Source organism: Cucurbita pepo, chromosome 13 (assembly GCF_057944985.1).
Source record: "Cucurbita pepo subsp. pepo isolate OVF chromosome 13, ASM5794498v1, whole genome shotgun sequence".
In the NCBI taxonomy this organism is placed as follows: domain Eukaryota; kingdom Viridiplantae; phylum Streptophyta; class Magnoliopsida; order Cucurbitales; family Cucurbitaceae; genus Cucurbita; species Cucurbita pepo.
The window spans coordinates 15190206-15209003 of record NC_141810.1 but is presented as its reverse complement, the minus strand read 5'-3'; the positions used below and the strand labels follow the sequence as shown (position 1 = coordinate 15209003).

At 36.8% G+C, this 18798-nt stretch overlaps 3 protein-coding genes and 1 long non-coding RNA gene across 10 annotated transcripts; 2 read left to right on the top strand and 2 right to left on the bottom strand.

Moving 5' to 3' along the window:
- Window positions 1-302: 302 nt before the first annotated feature.
- Window positions 303-4286, top strand: LOC111808467 (E3 ubiquitin-protein ligase At3g02290). 6 transcript variants are annotated; one of them, XM_023694464.2, is made up of 5 exons: window positions 303-664; window positions 1326-1666; window positions 2245-2671; window positions 2827-2936; window positions 3943-4286. In XM_023694464.2, exons 2-5 carry the CDS (start codon window positions 1547-1549, stop codon window positions 3967-3969), a joined length of 684 nt encoding a protein of 227 aa, XP_023550232.2. In that variant the 5' UTR covers window positions 303-664; window positions 1326-1546; the 3' UTR covers window positions 3970-4286. The 6 variants fall into 6 exon arrangements, with proteins under 6 accessions (XP_023550232.2, XP_023550226.2, XP_023550230.2 ...); XM_023694458.2 differs by having other exon boundaries at window positions 1308-1666; XM_023694462.2 differs by having other exon boundaries at window positions 1227-1666.
- A 377-nt stretch (window positions 4287-4663) lies between these two features.
- LOC111808468 (uncharacterized) lies at window positions 4664-7249 on the bottom strand. Its single transcript, XM_023694465.2, has 4 exons — window positions 7103-7249; window positions 6353-6450; window positions 5852-5924; window positions 4664-4935 (listed from the first exon to the last, which is right to left on the bottom strand). Exons 2-4 carry the CDS (start codon window positions 6435-6437, stop codon window positions 4911-4913), a joined length of 183 nt encoding a protein of 60 aa, XP_023550233.2. The 5' UTR covers window positions 6438-6450; window positions 7103-7249; the 3' UTR covers window positions 4664-4910.
- A 101-nt stretch (window positions 7250-7350) lies between these two features.
- On the top strand, window positions 7351-13063 carry LOC111808469 (uncharacterized). 2 transcript variants are annotated; one of them, XR_002817082.2, is made up of 4 exons: window positions 7351-7444; window positions 11083-11159; window positions 11290-11463; window positions 11633-13063. It is a non-coding gene; the product is annotated as an uncharacterized LOC111808469 (long non-coding RNA). The 2 variants fall into 2 exon arrangements; XR_002817081.2 differs by having other exon boundaries at window positions 11287-11463.
- LOC111808466 (cytochrome P450 85A) lies at window positions 12893-15632 on the bottom strand. Its single transcript, XM_023694457.2, has 9 exons — window positions 15414-15632; window positions 15006-15327; window positions 14755-14904; window positions 14427-14669; window positions 14216-14302; window positions 14017-14095; window positions 13522-13628; window positions 13267-13391; window positions 12893-13179 (listed from the first exon to the last, which is right to left on the bottom strand). Exons 1-9 carry the CDS (start codon window positions 15599-15601, stop codon window positions 13092-13094), a joined length of 1389 nt encoding a protein of 462 aa, XP_023550225.2. The 5' UTR covers window positions 15602-15632; the 3' UTR covers window positions 12893-13091.
- Between the last annotated feature and the right edge of the window lie 3166 nt (window positions 15633-18798).

The following is an 18798-nucleotide window of genomic DNA, read 5'->3' as shown; positions in this document are numbered from 1 at the left end:
CGAACAGTTGAGTCGTAAGAGTTGGTATCAAATAGGAAACTCTCCCAACAGAATGTGGTTTATGGATGAACCGAGATGAAAGTTAATGAACACGTGACACACGAGTAAGGAAAAGATGCATGTAAGAAACCACTCATGTGCACCAAAACCAACTCGTGTACTAACACTGCTATACGAGACACAGATTAACTCAATTAGGGTGAGTTTTGCGACAATGTTACATAGGACGCTCGTTAATAATTAATACATTTGTTTTTATGTATTAATTATTATTTTTTAAAAATTAAAAAGTCCTCTTAGAAGGGAGTGAAGATATGGAGCATGTTATCCAGCTACCAGCAAAGGGGCACCGGCAGTGAGCGAGGGAGAAGGGAAGAGAAACATGAAGATATAGAGGGAAGAGGGCGGCTTTAATTTCGCGGGATTTGTAGCTTTCATTCCATCGCCTTCTATGTTCCAATTCAACGCCCTTCAAATGCGCAATCTCGAATTAGCTTGAAATTCCAATATCTGTGTCCGTGATTTTTCCGAAAAAACGCGTGTATATAATTTCCGCATATTATCATTGCTCCCAATTTCCAGGTTTCTCTGTCCTCCACCCACCACCGAAGATCGTATTCTCTTTCGGTCTTCTCTTCTCCCCCCACTTTACTGATCTCTCAAGGTACTTCTCTTTTTCCAACTATTCTCCGTGTCCCCGGGGATCCCTTTTGATGATCGCCCCATATTTTGATTGTTCTGTATTGGGTTTCTGATTCTTTTCATGATTTATGTGTATTCGTGTGGCCCGATCGTCTAATTCTCGAGTTTTTTCTTATGGGACTGTCGCATAATTTGAATATCTTTTTTCTTGTCCTGTACCTCTTATTCATCAATGGGTATATTGGATGAGTTATGTATGTCCTGGATGACGACGATCAGCTTGGTTTGCTATTGATGTTGTTATGGCATCTCGTCTCCTCATCATCGAAGGAAAGAATCCGTGTTTTCAGAGGTGACCCAGAAAAGGATATGGTCTAAGGATGGGTGGGTAACTTTGACCGAAGAGTATTGCATTTGATCAACACTTTTATTTATTTTTGGTTATTTCAACACTTTTTTTCTTTCATTGTTGTGATTATCGTGGTTTTGGACTGCTGCCGACAGATCCATATTCCCTGAAATATTGCTAATTGTTGGTTTAATACATGATCTTAGAAGGAATTGTCGGTTAACTTTCTTTCTAGGTGATCACATTGGCATTTCTGCACACAGTTGCTTTTTGGACAATCCCTTTGGATACTCATCTCATTAACATTACTGAACAGGGGATACTAATTTTACAGAGGAAAATCACAGTTTAAATAATCCAGTGTTTATTCAACTTCAAGAGGGAGGGTACTGGTTCGTGGAGGCAATTCTACTTCTGCGAGCTTATGTACTCTCGTCTCCGTTTTCCTGCATAATCATTGCCCGAGACCTCCATTTGAAAGCAAGTGAATAGCTAAATTGGTTTATCTGTCGACTTGGGAATCTGCCGGTTGGAAGATTGGTAGGAGTTGGCACAATGGGTGCTGTCTGCTGCTGTTTCAGCGTGGAGGATTTCGAAGACTATGTCAATCCGAATAGTTCACTATATAGGAATTGCACCTGCCTTAGTTGCTTCATTCAGAGCTTCTTAAATGCAGTAAGCCCCATTTTTATTGTAATGTATATCAGGTTATTTTGCGATGTCACTCTCAAGTATGAAAATGTAACTATTTATGAATATATATGACAATGATTCTTTTTAATGTTAATGTTGGTGGAAATTTGAAGAAAGTTTTGGAAGTTTGAAACAAAATAAATTTTGATTACTGTACTTCTTCATATTTTTTCATCACAAAGTTGCAGAAAAAATTTCAATTATTGGTTTTGTTTTACGAGGATTTGATATTTGTATAGTATTAGCGTCTAGAGTTGACAAATTTTCTTTTTTTCCTGAAAAATCGACGATGAAAATCGGAACCTACAAATATTGATGCTACTTCCTTGTATGTCATATCATTGTGTTGTTTGTTTTCATTTGTGTCTTTCCATATTTCCTACCGAAATTATTGCCTTTGATTTATAATTTGCACTAGCGTGGGTATATATATAACCCACAACCCGCTTTATGGAAAAGCACTTGTAATTTGTTTCGAGTTTCACAAGTGTTTAGCTGTAGTTTGTAACACTATTCTCAAGATAATTGTATGACTCTATTTTCCCTCTTAATTCCTGTAGTACACATTGGTTTTTCGAAGAGGAGAAGTGCATTCTGTCTCTTCATCAATTCAAGGGGCAACACCTATGAGTTCTACAGCATCAACAGATAACTGTTTATCTGAAATGTACCGCTCACCTCCAAGGCCATTGCCTTATGATGCTGACCCCAGATATATCCGCTTGCAGCGGGATGGATTAATTTCTAGGCGAGAGAAGGGGTCAAGCCATTTACAAGAGGAGTCGGAACCTTTAAGAGGCGATGTGGATACAGATTCAGATTCTTTGGGCTCATCTGGCAAATGGAATGGATCTGCTTGTCTTGAGGAATCTAAAGAAATTCTTGGCAAGTCATCTCTAAAGTTCCCATCAACTAAATCTACCACTGGAGTTGGGTATACTTATACATCCTCTGAAGATGAGGATGTCTGTCCAACGTGTCTTGAAGGTTGATTTATTTATTGAGCTTCATTTTATCATGGATCTTATTTTCTTGCTTATAATAATCTATGGTTTTGGCCCTCAATATTCTTGTTTGTTGAGCTTCTGGGTGACAAACAAGTTACTGATCCACACATTTTTTAACGTGCCAAAATTTTGCAGAATATACTTCCGAGAATCCCAAGATAGTGACGAAATGCTCTCATCATTTTCACCTTGGATGTATCTATGAGTGGATGGAGAGAAGTGATAACTGTCCAGTTTGTGGCAAGGTATGGTTCCTTTTATCCATCGGATCATGTAAACTTGTTCAATCACTATTTGAAAGCGACCCTATTCATTGTGTTCGAGTGTCTGACTCAAATTGATGTTTGGATCTGTTTATGTTCTCAAATTTATGTGTTTTCACAAGTGTTCCTATTAACAAGTAAATCAGATTGATGTTTGGAGTCCACAATAATAACTAATGTTCCTTCCCCAGCTCCTTCACTGGTGAAGCTTTGGAAAATGGCCTTCAGATGAAATGCGATTCTTAGATGCTCTTCTACCTATAGAATAGCAGATTATCTTGCGTAGTATAAAATCATTCCCAATTATTGGTACTCTAGTGATCCTAAATCACATTAGAGGTGGAATTAGCCTTTAAGTTTGTTACTTAAGTAGATAGGACCAGTATTAAGCGATTAAGATTGCACGGTACAGCTGGTAATTTTACTGAAAAGGAAAAAGGAGCTCAACCTGTGCCTGTGATAAAACCTTTCGGTGTAGAGTGAATAATCCTCTGTAAATTTTTATGCAATCCTCTGGAAAAAGGATGTCCGCCTGATTCATGTTGTGTATGAAACCTATGACCATCGCTTGGCTATGATATTTGACAGTTAGAAAACTGGTGGAATGTTGAGTACCACAAACAGGTTTAGTTTAAATACAGCTTGTCTTTTTAAAAATGTTTCAGATACAGTGTACATATGGTTTTTTCTGTATATATGATTCTCAACAGAATCTGAACTGATGCTTAAAATGTGGACAAAGTTTAAATAGGATGCGAAGCTATTGTTAGCTTGATCTGTTTATAAAACAAAATTAAACGTAGGTTCCTAAGGAGTTTAACATGGTCGAATTCTGCAGAGACGGTATTCGTTTTTAGGCTGAATTTTGATTCTACTGATGAGCTTGATTAACATTAGAGATTAGATTATGTGATTTGTAAACATTAGAGATGTTTGGATGGGTTTCATTTACTTTTATTTCATACCACTATTTTAATGTCTTACTTAGGTTATGGCGTTCGATGAAACGACTTGATGTGCGGATGATGTGCGGACGAAGGCAGCAACATCTTGGGCATAACCAACAGCAACATGGTCATTTGTGAATATTGCAGGATAAGATTTTTCTATGATGGTGAATATTATGAATCAAAGTATAACAAAGGTTGTATCCTCATTTTCAAAGATTATTTCTAAGTTATACAGTTGAATTGATGTTTCACCAAAATATCATCCTATAGGGGAAGAACAATAGGTGTTGTGAATGACTGAAACCTTTCCATTCCATGTTTGGTGTATCCATCTGTTTCCTTTCTTTTCTTGGAAGTGAAATAGGCTCTCACCTTTCAACCATCTCTTCTTCTCAAAGAAACAAAAATGAAATGAGCTAAGATTAAGTTCTTTTTATAATCTGGAGTGAGGAATAATACTATGAAAGATTATGACTATGGTTGTATGTAAAGTTGGATGGACAGTAACATAACATGAAATTTGAAACTAATTATGATGTTGGGTTTTGGGGCTTACTTTCTTATTTGGTCATCGCTCATCAGTGCAATCAAATTGCCATCAAAATTCAGAATTTAATACTATAATACACTATTAGATTGGTTTCCACTCGAAAGTTTCTTATTCAGAAAGATGATCAATTGTGGTATCTGTTCTTCTAATTCTGATTAACATTCGATTGAACCAGACATAATTCAGAAGTCATAGCGGCAAATCTAACGAAGACAAGAAAAGAAGTGTATTTTCTTAATTCTGACCAGATCCTGATTCACCAAATATAACATCAATTACACTGTCGAACTTAGAGCAATTCATTCAAATGTGGAAATCAGTTCCGAACCAGATTTCGAGCAAGTTAATACAAACAGGTTACATAACAATGCAATGTTCCATTCAAATTAACGATGACAGCCCTGAACCTCTCCCCCCACTGGGCACAATGGTCTCTGCATCCATTGCATTTGTCTCCTACACCTTGCCTTGCCACAGATGCCTGGGATGCAGATGATGGAAGGAAGATACATGATAAAGAAAGAAAAGGTTTAACGGTATGGGATTGGATAATAAGGTAGAACAGTAATCAATTACAACAGCTGGCTTGTGATGAGATAAAGAAGAAAAACTGACAAAATTAATACATAACCATAACGTGATAAATGTTTGAGAGTGATTTTAAAATGGCTTAAATCACTTTCGTCATATTCCGAAACATACTTTCAATTTAAACTTTGATTGCATGAAAATTGCAGAGTATAGAACCAAGCATCCAAATAATTTTCCATCTGTTCTAAAAGCCATTCTCGAGAAACACTTGTGAATATATCCAAAAACTCAAATATTCTTCTCAATAAGATAGGGCATATTTTGTTTTAAGATATTCTTTTACTTGTGTTGGATTGGCAAAACATAAATCTTCAGAAACAATAAGGCTATTTCGCCAGAACTTTGTTACAAATGAATAGGAGATCCTATAAAGATTTGGGGCAACATTGATTTGGCGTTCTCCTCTTGGAGCTTTCTCCTCCAAAGGGTTCTCTAACTATCCTCATCCCTCGAATACTTTGAGTTTGAGTTGCAGTGTTCGTTTCGTTCCTTTGGAATTAGATTATCCCCCTATATGTTCTACTTCTATAAACCATGTGCTTTTCACTCCTTCAGAATAAGATTCCCCCCTTGTATGTTCCATTCTTATAAATTATAGTCTACAAAAATATTTTTATTGTTAAATCTGCAAGAACAAATATGAAATTGCTGTTTACCGAACTTAGGTCATGTGAAAGTGGTACTACTGTATTTTTTTTGGTTGTTGGTTTATCAAACGTCTATTACAACATGTGCAATCAATTGTCATAAATACTTTATTTTCTGATTTTGAAGATGAAAAGGTAGAGCAAAGGTAAACACAATACCTCTTGTACAAATCATTTACGTATCGTGATCCATTGTAAAACATGAACCACATCAGCACAACCACCAACGTATCTACAATAATATGTGGAGAATTCAAGAGGTTAACAGTAAGAACAAGAAGTACGATTTGCGCGAACAAGATTCAATCTCACAACAATATCCGAACCAATGAAATTCAACTCCTGATCAGACAAAATCATAAATCCAGTAAACATAAGACACAGGCACACATAACAAGTATAATTAAGATTAGATAGCATATAACCATTTGACAATCAAATCCAAACAGCAGGATCTAACTTTAACAATAGAAAATAAGATTAAACCTTAACGCAACAAAAGAAACAGTAAATATCAATAATGATTTGCCTGGACACTAGTACTGGTAGCACAACTTCAATCCAAATCATAAAGAAATGGGAACTATGCATGCTTGCAAGTGATAAAACAGATCACGGATCCATTAGTTAGGAAAAGGTGGGGTAGAACAGAGAGCATACTGAAGAGGATACGCTCCCACCAATCCAACATGTACAGCCCAAAAGTGACATTGTAAAGGTAGACCTTCCTCTGTATCCAATTCATGACTATAGAAAACCTACAAGCAAGGAGCAACCGCCAAGTCAACTTCAATCTAAAATTTCAGGTCATGGAAGTATGGGGAAACGGATGATGAAACAAGAGGTTATGGCAGTTAAACGATCAAACAATAAGTAATGTGTTTATTGGTCATGAAGGGCCGTATATTTGGCCGCGTTAAACATAAGTAGCATAATCGGACGAAGAAACATATGTTAAAGATAGAATTTTGTTTTCATTTTGCTCCTCCGACGTCCAAATCTCATCATAAAAAATTGAAGTACTAGATCGAGCGGAGACCATATTCTATTGCCAAACTTCTCGATCGAGCATCACCAAATAGCAAGGAACAGAAAATTTTCGGATTCCTTCAAAGTCAATTCTAAAAGCAAACACAGATCTAAAAACCCATAGACACGAAAAAAGAGAAATTGCTCAAAAAGAGCCGGTTCCATAAACGAAATGGAATCGAAAATTAATGAGTTTTCTTGCGGTTTTTCCCACGTTCGCTGCAGAAGTCATAGTAGAAAGGAGAAATACTCGCTTTTGCTTGAAAGGGGGGCGGAATCAAGCAGGAAATGATGAATTCCAGACAGATTAGAAAGACTACAGATGAACTTTAACAAGAAATTATCAAATTGAAGCTGTTTTTATGACCTAATTCGTCTCACCTTTCATGCAACGGATAGAAATGAAAATTGAGGAAGGGTTGATTCGAGAGCTCTGCCTGGAAGCTTCAGAGGTACAAAAGCTTCTGGAAATCAATGAAAAATTAGTCTGCCGTACCCCTATTTTCGCCTCGGCCTCTATTTATACCCTATTTATTCCACAAAATTACAAAACTATCCTCTCGAAGGAAGGGCAGAGGTAAGCCTGGCCCAAAACTAACCTTGACCCATCTCCAAGTTTCGCGGGACATCGGAAAACGGCGCTCGTTTTCTTGGAAGCATATAAATTCATTTTCTTCAAACTTCCTTTTCATTTCAACCTTCTTGGCTGATCCTTTTCCTCAGGTACTCTCCTCTCTCCCTCCTTGTCTTTAAATTTTTACCTCGCCTTTTCATTTTTCACAGTCTGAATTGAATCATACGGCTGACCACAACTTTGTCCTAGATCATCGGAATTGGTTCGACCTTTTCACTGCAATGAGTACTTCTGAATCTGGGTTTTTCTTTTTTGGTCAATCCACTGGTCACTTAATCATTACCCCCTATGAAGCGAGGGATTGCTTATATTATTCTGCAAGTCGTCTTCGTTTTCAATATCTGTCTGTACGCTTCATTTGGTGGAAATTTTCGAAAGCTTTAGGGATTAGAGATGGACATTATGGATGCAATAGCTTGTGGCCGTGAACATACGGCAGCTATGGCGTCTGATTGGCCTTAATCCTGCTCTATGTTTCTGTCAATAAAATGTTTCTGATACCTAATTGTTGTTCTTTTGAGATGTCTAGAAACTAGTTTGTTCTACATTTAAAACTCAACATTAGGCTTCTTTTCCCTTCTTCTTGGGGTTCTTTTTGTTGAAATGGGTTCGAAACGTAAAAATTATTTGGAGGAGAACCAGAAACAGTTCAGTTCCCACTCCCGAAATTGTTGAAGTATTTTCATATTCATGGTTTCAGACAAAAAGGAAATTAGTATAGCATTGTCACCAGATGTGGAACTGTAGAGCAGCTTAATCCTTAGTCTTATTTGTCACCAGATGGTTTCTTCGATCTTTGTTATTGTTAGTGAAAGAGGGATTTATTGAATGATTAATGAGAAGATTGAATTATGAAGAGCAAGAATGCTCCATATTTATACAGAGATAACAAAAGATATTCAGAAAATCTACTTAAAAATCTGCAGAAAATCTGGTAACAAACGAGTAAACAAATCAAAATAAAATCTAATCTAATCAAAACTAAATCAAATAAAAAACTAGATCTAACTCGTAACGGAGATTTAATTAGATACTAACTGACAGCATTCTAAACAAATACGTGATCTTTAACACTCCTCCTTGTTTAGATGCTGTGAACTCCAAGCTTTTTTCTGAACACCCATCTTGGTCCAATTATTTTTCCTGTTTAGAGGTCGATCAACCAACTCTCAGATTTTGTTTTTCTCGATCACTGAAAGCTCCTCCTTGGACAGGTGCATCATCAACCAAAGCATCTTGTCGTTCATCTTTAGACTCTTCTAACATGCCAATAAAGATGCCAACTTCTGACTTTTTGTCAAGCTTATCACGCTTGACCTGTGGAATGTAAATGAAGCAAAGACACCCAAATACTCTAACGAACTTTAAAGAAGGTTTGTAACCATACCAAACTTCAAATGGTGTCAGGTTCTTTACAACTTTTGTTGAAATTCGATTTTGCAAGCACATAATAGTGCTTGCTGCTTTTCCCCAAAAACGTTTTGGAAGATCCTTCTCATGAAGCATGCATCTCGTCATCTCCATTATGAATCTATTCCTCCTGACACTGACGTCATTCTGTTGAGGAGTGTATGGTGCTGTCAATTGATGTTCAATTTCAGCCTCTTCCCAAAACCTACTAAAAGTTTCTAAAGTGTACTCCTTGCTATTATCTGATCTTATAGTCTGAATCAAGCATGCACTTTCATTCTTAACTTTGGCTTTGAATTTCCAAAATACACCCGCAACTTCTGATTTTTGCTTCAGCAAGAATATCCAACACATTCTCGTTAGATCATTAATAAAAGCAATGTAATAAAGATTACCATTTAATGATGGTGTTCGCTGAGGACCACAAAGATCAATATGAACCAGCTGCAGTTTTTTCGAGACTCTCCATGCCTGTTTAGGAAAGGGTTGCCTATGTTGCTTCCTAAAAATACAAGCACGGTAAGGAGGCATGTCATCATCAATGTCAGTGAGTTCTTCTACCAACTTCTTTGACTGCATCTGAACCAAACCTCGATGATGAAAGTGTCTAAGTCTTTTGTGCCAAATCTCAGTGGCACTAACTCTGGATATAAAGGCCGTCGGATTTAGAGCAAAGCTTTTTCCTTCCATTTTGACATTGAACAAGTCTTTGCCACTAGCATCTTTGATCAAGCACTGCTTATTCTCAAACAACACTTTATAGCCTTTATCAAGTAACTGACCAACACTTAAGATATTTTGATCAATTTTAGGCACAAATAAAACATCTGGAATAAATTTTGTACCTTCATAACTTGTTATAGCTACTGTGCCTTTACCCTTGACTTCCAAGTGTTCACCATTGCCAATCCTCACTCTCTTATCTTCTTCGGTGTCTCTTAATTCCTCAAAAGACTCCTTGTCATATGTCATGTGATTTGTGCACCCACTGTCAATCAACCAGCTCTCGCTTGATTCTTTGCTTGAGGAAGAAGTGACCATACACAATTGATCTTCTTCTTCTTCTTCTTCTTGATCAACTACCTGTGCATCTACTTCTTTCACCAGATCTTTGGCTTTGCAGATCACAGCTTCATGTCCAAGTTGATTGCATTTAGAGCAGAAGGCGTCAGGTCTTCTCCAACACTTGTATGGTGGATGACCTTTCTTCTCACAATGGCGGCAAGGTGGATAGGATTTTTTGAAACCTGCTCCTTTTGTCTTTTGATAATTGGCAGATGAATCTCCATACGTCAATTGATTTTTGAAATTTTTGTTGTTTTTATACCTGCGGCTATCTTGATGCTTAACAAGTAAGGCACCTTCAATCACCCCTTCTTGTCTCATAGACCTCCTTTGCTCTTGCGCTTGTAAAGCATTCAAGAGCTCTATAAGAGAAATCTTTGACAAGTCTTTGGTGTTCTCCAGAGTAGTAATGGTGGCTTCAAACTTCTCTGGAAGAGTGACTAGCAGCTTTTCAACGATCCTGGAATCATTTAATACAGAACCAAGCAATCTCACCTTGTTGGCGATGCTGAGAAGTCTGTCAGAATACTCTTTTACCGACTCTGACTTCTTCATCTTCTGCAACTTGAAATCCCTGATCAAATTCAGGACTTTCATTCCACGAATCCTCTCATCTCCTTCATATTCAGCCTTGAGATAATCCCAGATTTCTTTTGCTGTTTTGAGGGACATTATTCGCATGAAGATCATTTCAGATACAGCGGCAAATAGGCAAGCTTTTGCCTTTGATTTCCTTGTCTTCTTTTCCTTCTGTAATTTGATTTGTGCTACAGTAGGATTTGCTGGAAGCAAAGTGACCTCGTAATCCTCTTCTATTGCTTCCCAAAGATCCAAAGCCTCCAAATAAGTCTCCATACGAACTGCCCACATTTGATAATTGTCTCCATCAAAGACTGGTGGTGCAACAGCTGAAAAACTTGATTCTCCCATTTTGATCTCACAGATCCCTTAAGAAGATAGCTCTGATACCAATTGTTAGTGAAAGAGGGATTTATTGAATGATTAATGAGAAGATTGAATTATGAAGAGCAAGAATGCTCCATATTTATACAGAGATAACAAAAGATATTCAGAAAATCTACCTAAAAATCTGCAGAAAATCTGGTAACAAACGAGTAAACAAATCAAAATAAAATCTAATCTAATCAAAACTAAATCAAATAAAAAACTAGATCTAACTCATAACGGAGATTTAATTAGATACTAACTGACAGCATTCTAAACAAATACGTGATCTTTAACAGTTATGTAGGTAAAAACCATCCAGTACAAGCTCAACCAGAAGATCAGCCAGGAATTATTATTCTTGCCAAGGAACCGGTTCTTGAAGTAAGTTTCATTAAGTTGAACTGTTTTTGCACTCTGTTTACCACTGTCAAACATTAATTTTGGGTTACCATCAGAGATTACCTTGCACATCAAACTCATAAAATGAATGGCCTGTGGCATCCCTTAGCAGGGCACAAGCAAGGAAAGTTGCACGCTTCCTTCCAAACCCTGAAAGACATTGGGGCTCTGAGCTGAGAGCTGGTCGTCAAATCACTAGTAAACACATCTCTCTATTGGATGAGAGGCAGTAAATGGAGCTCTTAGCCATACGGATTACGAAGAGCCTAAAGCACAACGTCCCAAGGTAGAAGTTTCCTTATCTTAAATTTTCTATTTCTGAGTTATGCAGTATCTACTTTTTGACCCTCCGCAAGAAATGCTCGTTTGGGGACTCTTAGGTAGAAGTAGCAGATTTTTTGTTTAATATTGAGGAAGGCTTTCTTTCAAAATATATCATTTTTGTTCATCTCTAGGAGGTTTAGATTCCTGTCGAGAGAGAGAGAGATCAAGATTTACAGGGAATGCACAAGAAGTCTTTCCCTCTCCATCCCTATGAACAGCAGATGTTTCTGAACGCAAGCTGGTGGTGGTTGTTCTTATTTCCTCTCGAACGGAGGGTTTTTTATTTTTATTTTTAATTTTTGAGCTGTCTTCGTATAAAGTCAAGTTCAATAGGAATACTAAGGTGTTGTATGGATTTAATACCTCTTAGTTTTTAGAGCTTAGGATTGGCAAATTCAGATTGGTGCAACTTATATCTGGTTATACAAAGGAACGAGTTATACGAACTGTGAGCTAAGTCCCAAAAAATTTCTAGTTGAATCTAAAATATAGATTTTATGAACTTTTACAACGTTAATTGCTATTTCATGATTTAAGAGAAGTTTAGAAAGAAAGAGATAGAATAGAGGGCAGCCTGGTTTTTATGATACCAAATTAAATATAATCTATAAGCTTATTGGGAGATGAATAAGATCCGATAGCTGAAATTTTATTTGATCTCTGGTGTTGGATACTCCATTGAGACTTATGCCTTCATCCTTAGGATCGATCGAGCTTGGACCGAACATAGTGAATTGAACATTTGAACATAGCATGTTTTTCAAATGCAACTATTTTACTACCTGTTATAGAGGAAGGTTAAACATGAAGATGGAAAATACATAAGGTAATACTTCATAGAGAATGAGCTTGGTCTTTAGTTTACAATTGCAAGCATCTAATCTTTTAGGATCGATCGAGTTTGGAACGGGAAGGAATATAAGGATGGGATGAACTCGGTTGTCTTAATCTATTTGACAGAGAGACGTACAAATGTTTGTTGGTATTGCTCTGTTTTGACCATATTTGGGGCCCTTTTAGAGGTAAATTTGGTTTCTAACTATGATTTGAACCGTGTGAGACTAATTTTTGGAGCTTGATCTTGTTAGACTTATCTCAGAAAGCCATGTTGGTTTAAATGTTTAGAACTTGAGGATGTTATCAATAAATCATAGTCATAATACGAAGCCTCTTTTTATTGAGCAACTATGTACGGATATCATATACACATGAACACGGTTGGAGTTGAAGGTAGCAACAAGGTGTTGCTAGACAATAGTGTAGTTTATACCACAAACCCTTCGATACTTAAGTTGGTTCTTCGAAGTCGTCCTGAGTTTGTTAGAGTTCGATATGATAGTGAGTGACTGTGAGTGGCTGTAGGTTGGATTTGTTTAGCAGTGGAAAAAGAGTTGATGAAAATTCAATTTCATTCCTTTTGTCCCTAAGGTCAAGGGGTTAGAATGTTATTGTACATCCTCCCTCCATATATCTCTCTCTACCATTCACAGTGCCTATACATATCATCATCTCCAACTGTACATCGAGTTCTTCACAAGAACTTTTTTTTTTTTCTTCTTTTTTATAATAAATATTATTGGTTTAATTCAGTCAGTAAGATGAAACCCTAATGTGGAATCCACTTGGAGCTTCCACTCTTGGAAATTTCAACAGTTTATCTCCTCCAACTTCTTCCCACCTGCAAAAACAGAACAAAAGGGTTTCAGTCTTAAGATCTCAGCTACTGTTTTATTTTCTTGCTGATGTTTCTGAAAAAGAAAGCTACCTGTATTTAGTTACAAAGTAATGTAGAAAAGTAGAAATCTCAGCAATTCCCAGTTCTTTGCCAGGACATTGTCTAGTTCCACCTCCAAAGATGAAGAAGTAATTATGGGACTCCAAGTTTTTGTCCTGCAAAAATGTTACACAAGGGCAAATTTGTCATTTTTCAATAGTGGGTAAGAGAGATTAAGAAGGGTAGAGAGAGAGAGAGAGAGAGAGAGAGAGAGAGAGAGAGAGAGAGAGAGAGAACAAGACCCACCAGCCATCTCCAAGGGTTGAAGGTCAATGGTTCAGAATAGAGAAAAGAGTCATAGTTTATCTCTCTGGTATACACATAGATCCTCCATCCTTTTGGAATGAGAAAGCCTGTAAGAAAAAAAAGGTTAAAGATTGAGAGTTTTTAGCCGAACATTTTGGTTTGATCTAAGTAAGCACATTGCTGTGATAAAGAGATGAAAAAGATCTGTCATTCTTTATGAGCCTTATCTAAGACTGACCCACAACACAGTGAAGAGAGAAGGAAAGTGTCCCAAAATGAAAAGGGTGACTCGATCACTTCAATTACTGAGACTACTCAACTCAAATCATAAAAGTTAAGTTGGGTTCATTTTCTTTTTCGATTTGGGTCCAGTTGAATTTTTAGTTGAAAATTCGGACGGTTCATAGGTTGGAACTTTTATGGTCAAGCTAACCCAACCATAGGTTGGAACCTTTTAAGTTGTTTATAAGAACTTTTAGCACCCATGCAACTCACCATTTAATTCCATGTCCTTTGTAGTTTTCCTCAAGACCCCATTAACAATTGTGGCCAGCCTTGATGTTTCAAAGATCACCTAAACAATTCACAAGCAAAAAACAGTGTAAAGTTGGAATCTTTTTCTCTCTTCTTTTTTTGAAGGAAGAAAAACCCTCAAAGAAGTGAAAAGACAACAGTAAAAACATAAAAATCATACCGCACGAGTGAACTTCATAGCTTTAAAATCATCCCAATCAATGGGGTCCTCAGGATTTTTCTTCTCTCTGATTGCCAAATGCTCTTCCTGCAGATTTCAAATCTCTAACTTAGAAAAAGAAAAAGAAAAACATACCCAACAGCCTTTTCAAACTTTTCCAGCTCAGATAAGTTGTAAATCATGTTTTGGTTCTTCCTTTAATAATACTCACTCTGAGCTGCTGAAGAACTTTGGGATGATCATGGAGAAACTTGACAGCCATCATTGAAGTTGTCGAAACAGTTTCATAGCCAGAGTACAAAACTGTGATGATCTGATCAATGATCTCTTCATCCTTCAGCTTATATTTGTTCTCCTCGCTCATAAAAAACCCAAGCATGTCATCTTTTTCTGTCTTTGAGGCTCTTCTCTCGTCTATCAGCTTCTGCAACAGCTTTATTATGCTCTTCCTCGCCTGAAAATCACATCAAAACTACTCACTTGTCCAGAAACTGCCGAAAATTACATTACTGGAATTCAAATACAAAACATCTCTTTACCTGAATTCCTTGGCGGTAGTTTGTGCCGGGAAAATCGATGGGGAGCGAGAGGGTGCCGAGAACGAGCTTGAAGAACTCCGGGATGAAAGATTCCGATAGCGGACCGGACTCGATTCCAGCAATCTGCTTCAAAGATGAGCAGAGAGCCATCTGAAGAGGAAGACGGGGAAAAAAATGAGTGAAAACAGAGGAAGGAGGAGTAACATCATTGGAACAAAATAGCAAATTTGCATTCTGTTCATATAGTTCACCTCTTTAGTCTTTTCTTGGATGTCAATGATTTGGCGATCCCAATTCCTCAAATGGGATCGCATAAACTCATCAACTTTAGGAAGAAGTCGGTCTTTAATCATGGTGGGGCTAACGACGGAGAGCAGAGCAGCTCTCATGAGTTTGTGGGCGCTGCCATGGACGGCGGCGATATTGCATTTGCCAAGGATGTCAAGCATGGACTGAGGGTAACCAGGGACAAGTCCTTTTGATTCATTCATCAAAACATATCTATTAACCTCTGGATCCATACAAACAATCGTAGGACACCCCAAAATATGGGACTTGAAAATGCTCCCATACCTTTTCAAAAACAAAAAACAGAGCAATGTTAAAAGAAAATCCCAAAAACCCATAAATCCAAAGCCAGAAAACAGAGAAATCAGTACCTAGCTCTTTGGGATTTCATAAAGTTTGGTCCTTGCTTGAGAAACTCAGTGGTTTCCCCAAAAATAGGCCAGCCCATTGTACCAGGAGGCAACCCTTTTTTGCTGTATCGAACTTCATTCCATCGCAGCAAAGCAGCACAAAAACAGAGGAGCAAGAACAGAGCAAGAATGACCATGGCCAACGCCATTGAAGCTCCCAAGAAAAGAAGAGAGAGATAGAAAGAGAGTATGGAGCTTGGTTGGATTTATGGGTAGCCAAGTGAGTATCATATATATAGAGACCTCTGAACCACCGCGTGTGGGAGGAGAGAGAAAGAAGAGAGGGCAGTAGTTAGTAGTTCGTGTGTGTTGTGTAGTGAGAGAAAGAGAGATCCCTATACTATAAGGGGAGGTGACCCTACCAATCTTAGAAGAAACTGGTAGGCTAAGGGCCGCACACTGTAAAATTCAATGGCTATGGAAGAAATAACCTTGGCACTCTAATCAACGACTCTTTTTCCACTGCCCCTACGAACCTCCAAGATTTTAATTTCAAAGAACCCTTCATTTATTTATTCTTTGTTATTTTATTTCGATCTATTAAGCTAATAGTTAAGTTAATTCGGATAAAATATAATTTTATATATAATGGTTCAATTTTTATCTTTCAATTATTGAACTTAAAGAAAGGTCTTGAATTGATCAAAGTTTTATCAATTATAAGCGGATAAACAACTAGAGATGTTCACCGAGTGAGAATGGAAAAAAAATCTCTCCCCCATTCACCCACCTTGGGACAGGTCCCTTTGGAGCCATGACTCGATGGAGTAAAGCAAAAACTAGAGCTTTCATAATCTGTAGTTGGTTTATGTAGTAGACGAAGCAGTAATTATTCTCTTAAATGTTGATAGCTCAATTTTTACTCTACAATGATTTAGCTCAACATTCGTGTAGACCCAAAATGGACTCGTGAATTAGAAGTGGAATACAATTGGTATGAGAGAAGAAAAAGGGGTTAGATTTTGATATAACATAAAAGCTTAGTAAAGGGCAACAGAAAGAGACTTAAGAAAGGATGTGTGGAAGAAGGAGAGCACATGCAAAGCACTCCATTTTACCCCAAAAAAAAAAAAAAAAAAAAAAAATTAAATCATCCACTACAAACACACATTCTTACCTTACCATGTGATATTAAAAGTTTTTAATCCGTTAATATTAAAAATAAATGAGAAATTTTGTAGGGATGAAGATTGAAATAAGAGACGAAGACAGAGACGGGAATACTTTACACATCTAGTCATAATAATGATATTTAATTATTAGGTGAGGGGTTATTAAATTCAATAATAGGGCTGCTACGTTTGTATTAAAATACAAATTCACATAGGCCTAGGTATAGGTGTAGAGTTAAATATGCACCAATCAAATGTTGGAATTTCTATGAAAATATTATTTAATGTTGGAATTTCTATGAAAGAAAATTATTTAATAATAATTAATTTGTGAAAGAAAATGAGATTTAAAAAATATATGTTGAATATTAATCATAGGGCAAAGCCTCGAGTTTGATGCCTCAATGATGCTCAAAAAGGTTCCCCAAAAGTGCATCTACCTTTCAACTCACTCTTCCTTCGAGAATTAAAAATCCACCCTTTCTTTTTATTTATTTATTTATTATTATTAGAGTATGGAGAATGATCATGGGTCTATAATCAATAAATACTCTCTCCAGTAGTACGAGGTCTTTTGGGAAGCCTAAAACAAAGCCACGAGAGCTTATGCTCAAAGTAGACAATATCATACTATTGTTGAGAGTCGTGTTCAACTAACAATTATTAATAATATTTGTTTTAAATGTATTATTAATACCCTTTATTTTTATAATTTTTTTTTTAATGAAAACGTGTATTTAATAATTTGGTTTAATAACAAAAACGTGTACTTTGCGTGCCATGAGGAATGAAGCTTACAAAGAAGGTTGAAATAATTGTCTTGTTCTTACGATCTTTCACGGAAGACACCCGACACTTTCGTTAGACAAAAACGACAAAGTTTGGGAAGAAGAAGCGGAAAACGAACAGTTAAAAAAAGAAGAAAAAAACAGTGAAATGAATGGAAGGGGAGGAGGGGCAAGGGGTGTGGCAATCATGGTTTTAATTGTAGTAATACACACCATTCAAAATAGTATTGAGAAGGTGTGGGGGTGGCTTCCGTACAGTTGGTGTACATCATGTTCATCAGTCTAATCAACACCTTATACCCCCTTCAAAATCACACATTTATTTTAGTTTCCAACTCTCTTGAATCTCTAGTCGGAGGCGCGATGATTGTTATGGACTCAATTTAACCGCTACCATGTCAGGTACCGACACTCAGATTGTTTCATGATGTCGTCTGTATTCTCAGTTGAGAATAGAGCGTTTCTTAACATTTTATGTCCAGATTCGACACCTAATTGCCCCAACATTCTTCAACAACATAACCACGTTACCTACTTATTCTAAACACGCTTTGTTGGATGATGAAAGTCCCACATCGGCTAATTTAGGGAATCATCATGCGTTTTTTATCATGGTGTGAGGCCTTTTGGGGGAAGCTCAAAGCAAAGCCACGAGAGTTTATGCTCAAAGTGGACAATATCATACCATTGTGGAGAGTCGTGTTCATTTAACATGGTATCAGAGTCATGCCCTAAAACTTAGGCGTGCCAATAGATTGGTAAATCCTCAAATGTCGAACAAAGGACTCCAAAAGAAAATGAGTCAACCCTCCTCGAATAAAAAATGACTAAGACTCCAAAGAAGTCGAGCCTCTCAGATAATGATCATGGGTTTATAACTATCTCTATTGGTATCCAGTCGTGTTCATCTAACACGCTTAATGGAGGAGTTTGTTATCCCGTGTCATTTATTCTTAAATTTATGTGAAACTCGCGTAAGTATACATATACAACGTTAAAATTTCGGTCATGCGGTTGAAGTTCCCCCCCCCCCCCCTGTTTTTCACTCTGTTGTTTTGAAGGTGAAGGCGACTTTGTTGTCTGGGGGTGACACTAAAATTTGGAATGGATGGCGACTTGAAGAAAAGGGTGGATCCATTGCGATCCCTTTGAAAAGGATTTTACATAATTATCAAAATCTCACCTTTATTTATTTTATTTTATTTTATTTTATTTTATTTTCTCTCGAATAAGTAAATTTTCTACCCTTTTTCCCACCACTATTAATATATATTGAATTTGTAGACGTGGAGGGTATTGCCACGTTTGAGATTCTTTTTCTATTAAATAAATTTAATGAATATTTTTAAAATATTGTTTAATTAAGAATATATAAAAATTAAATATTGGATTTTGTATTTTTAAAAATAAAAATCTAATCCTTTTAGACTAAAGAATTTTTAAATA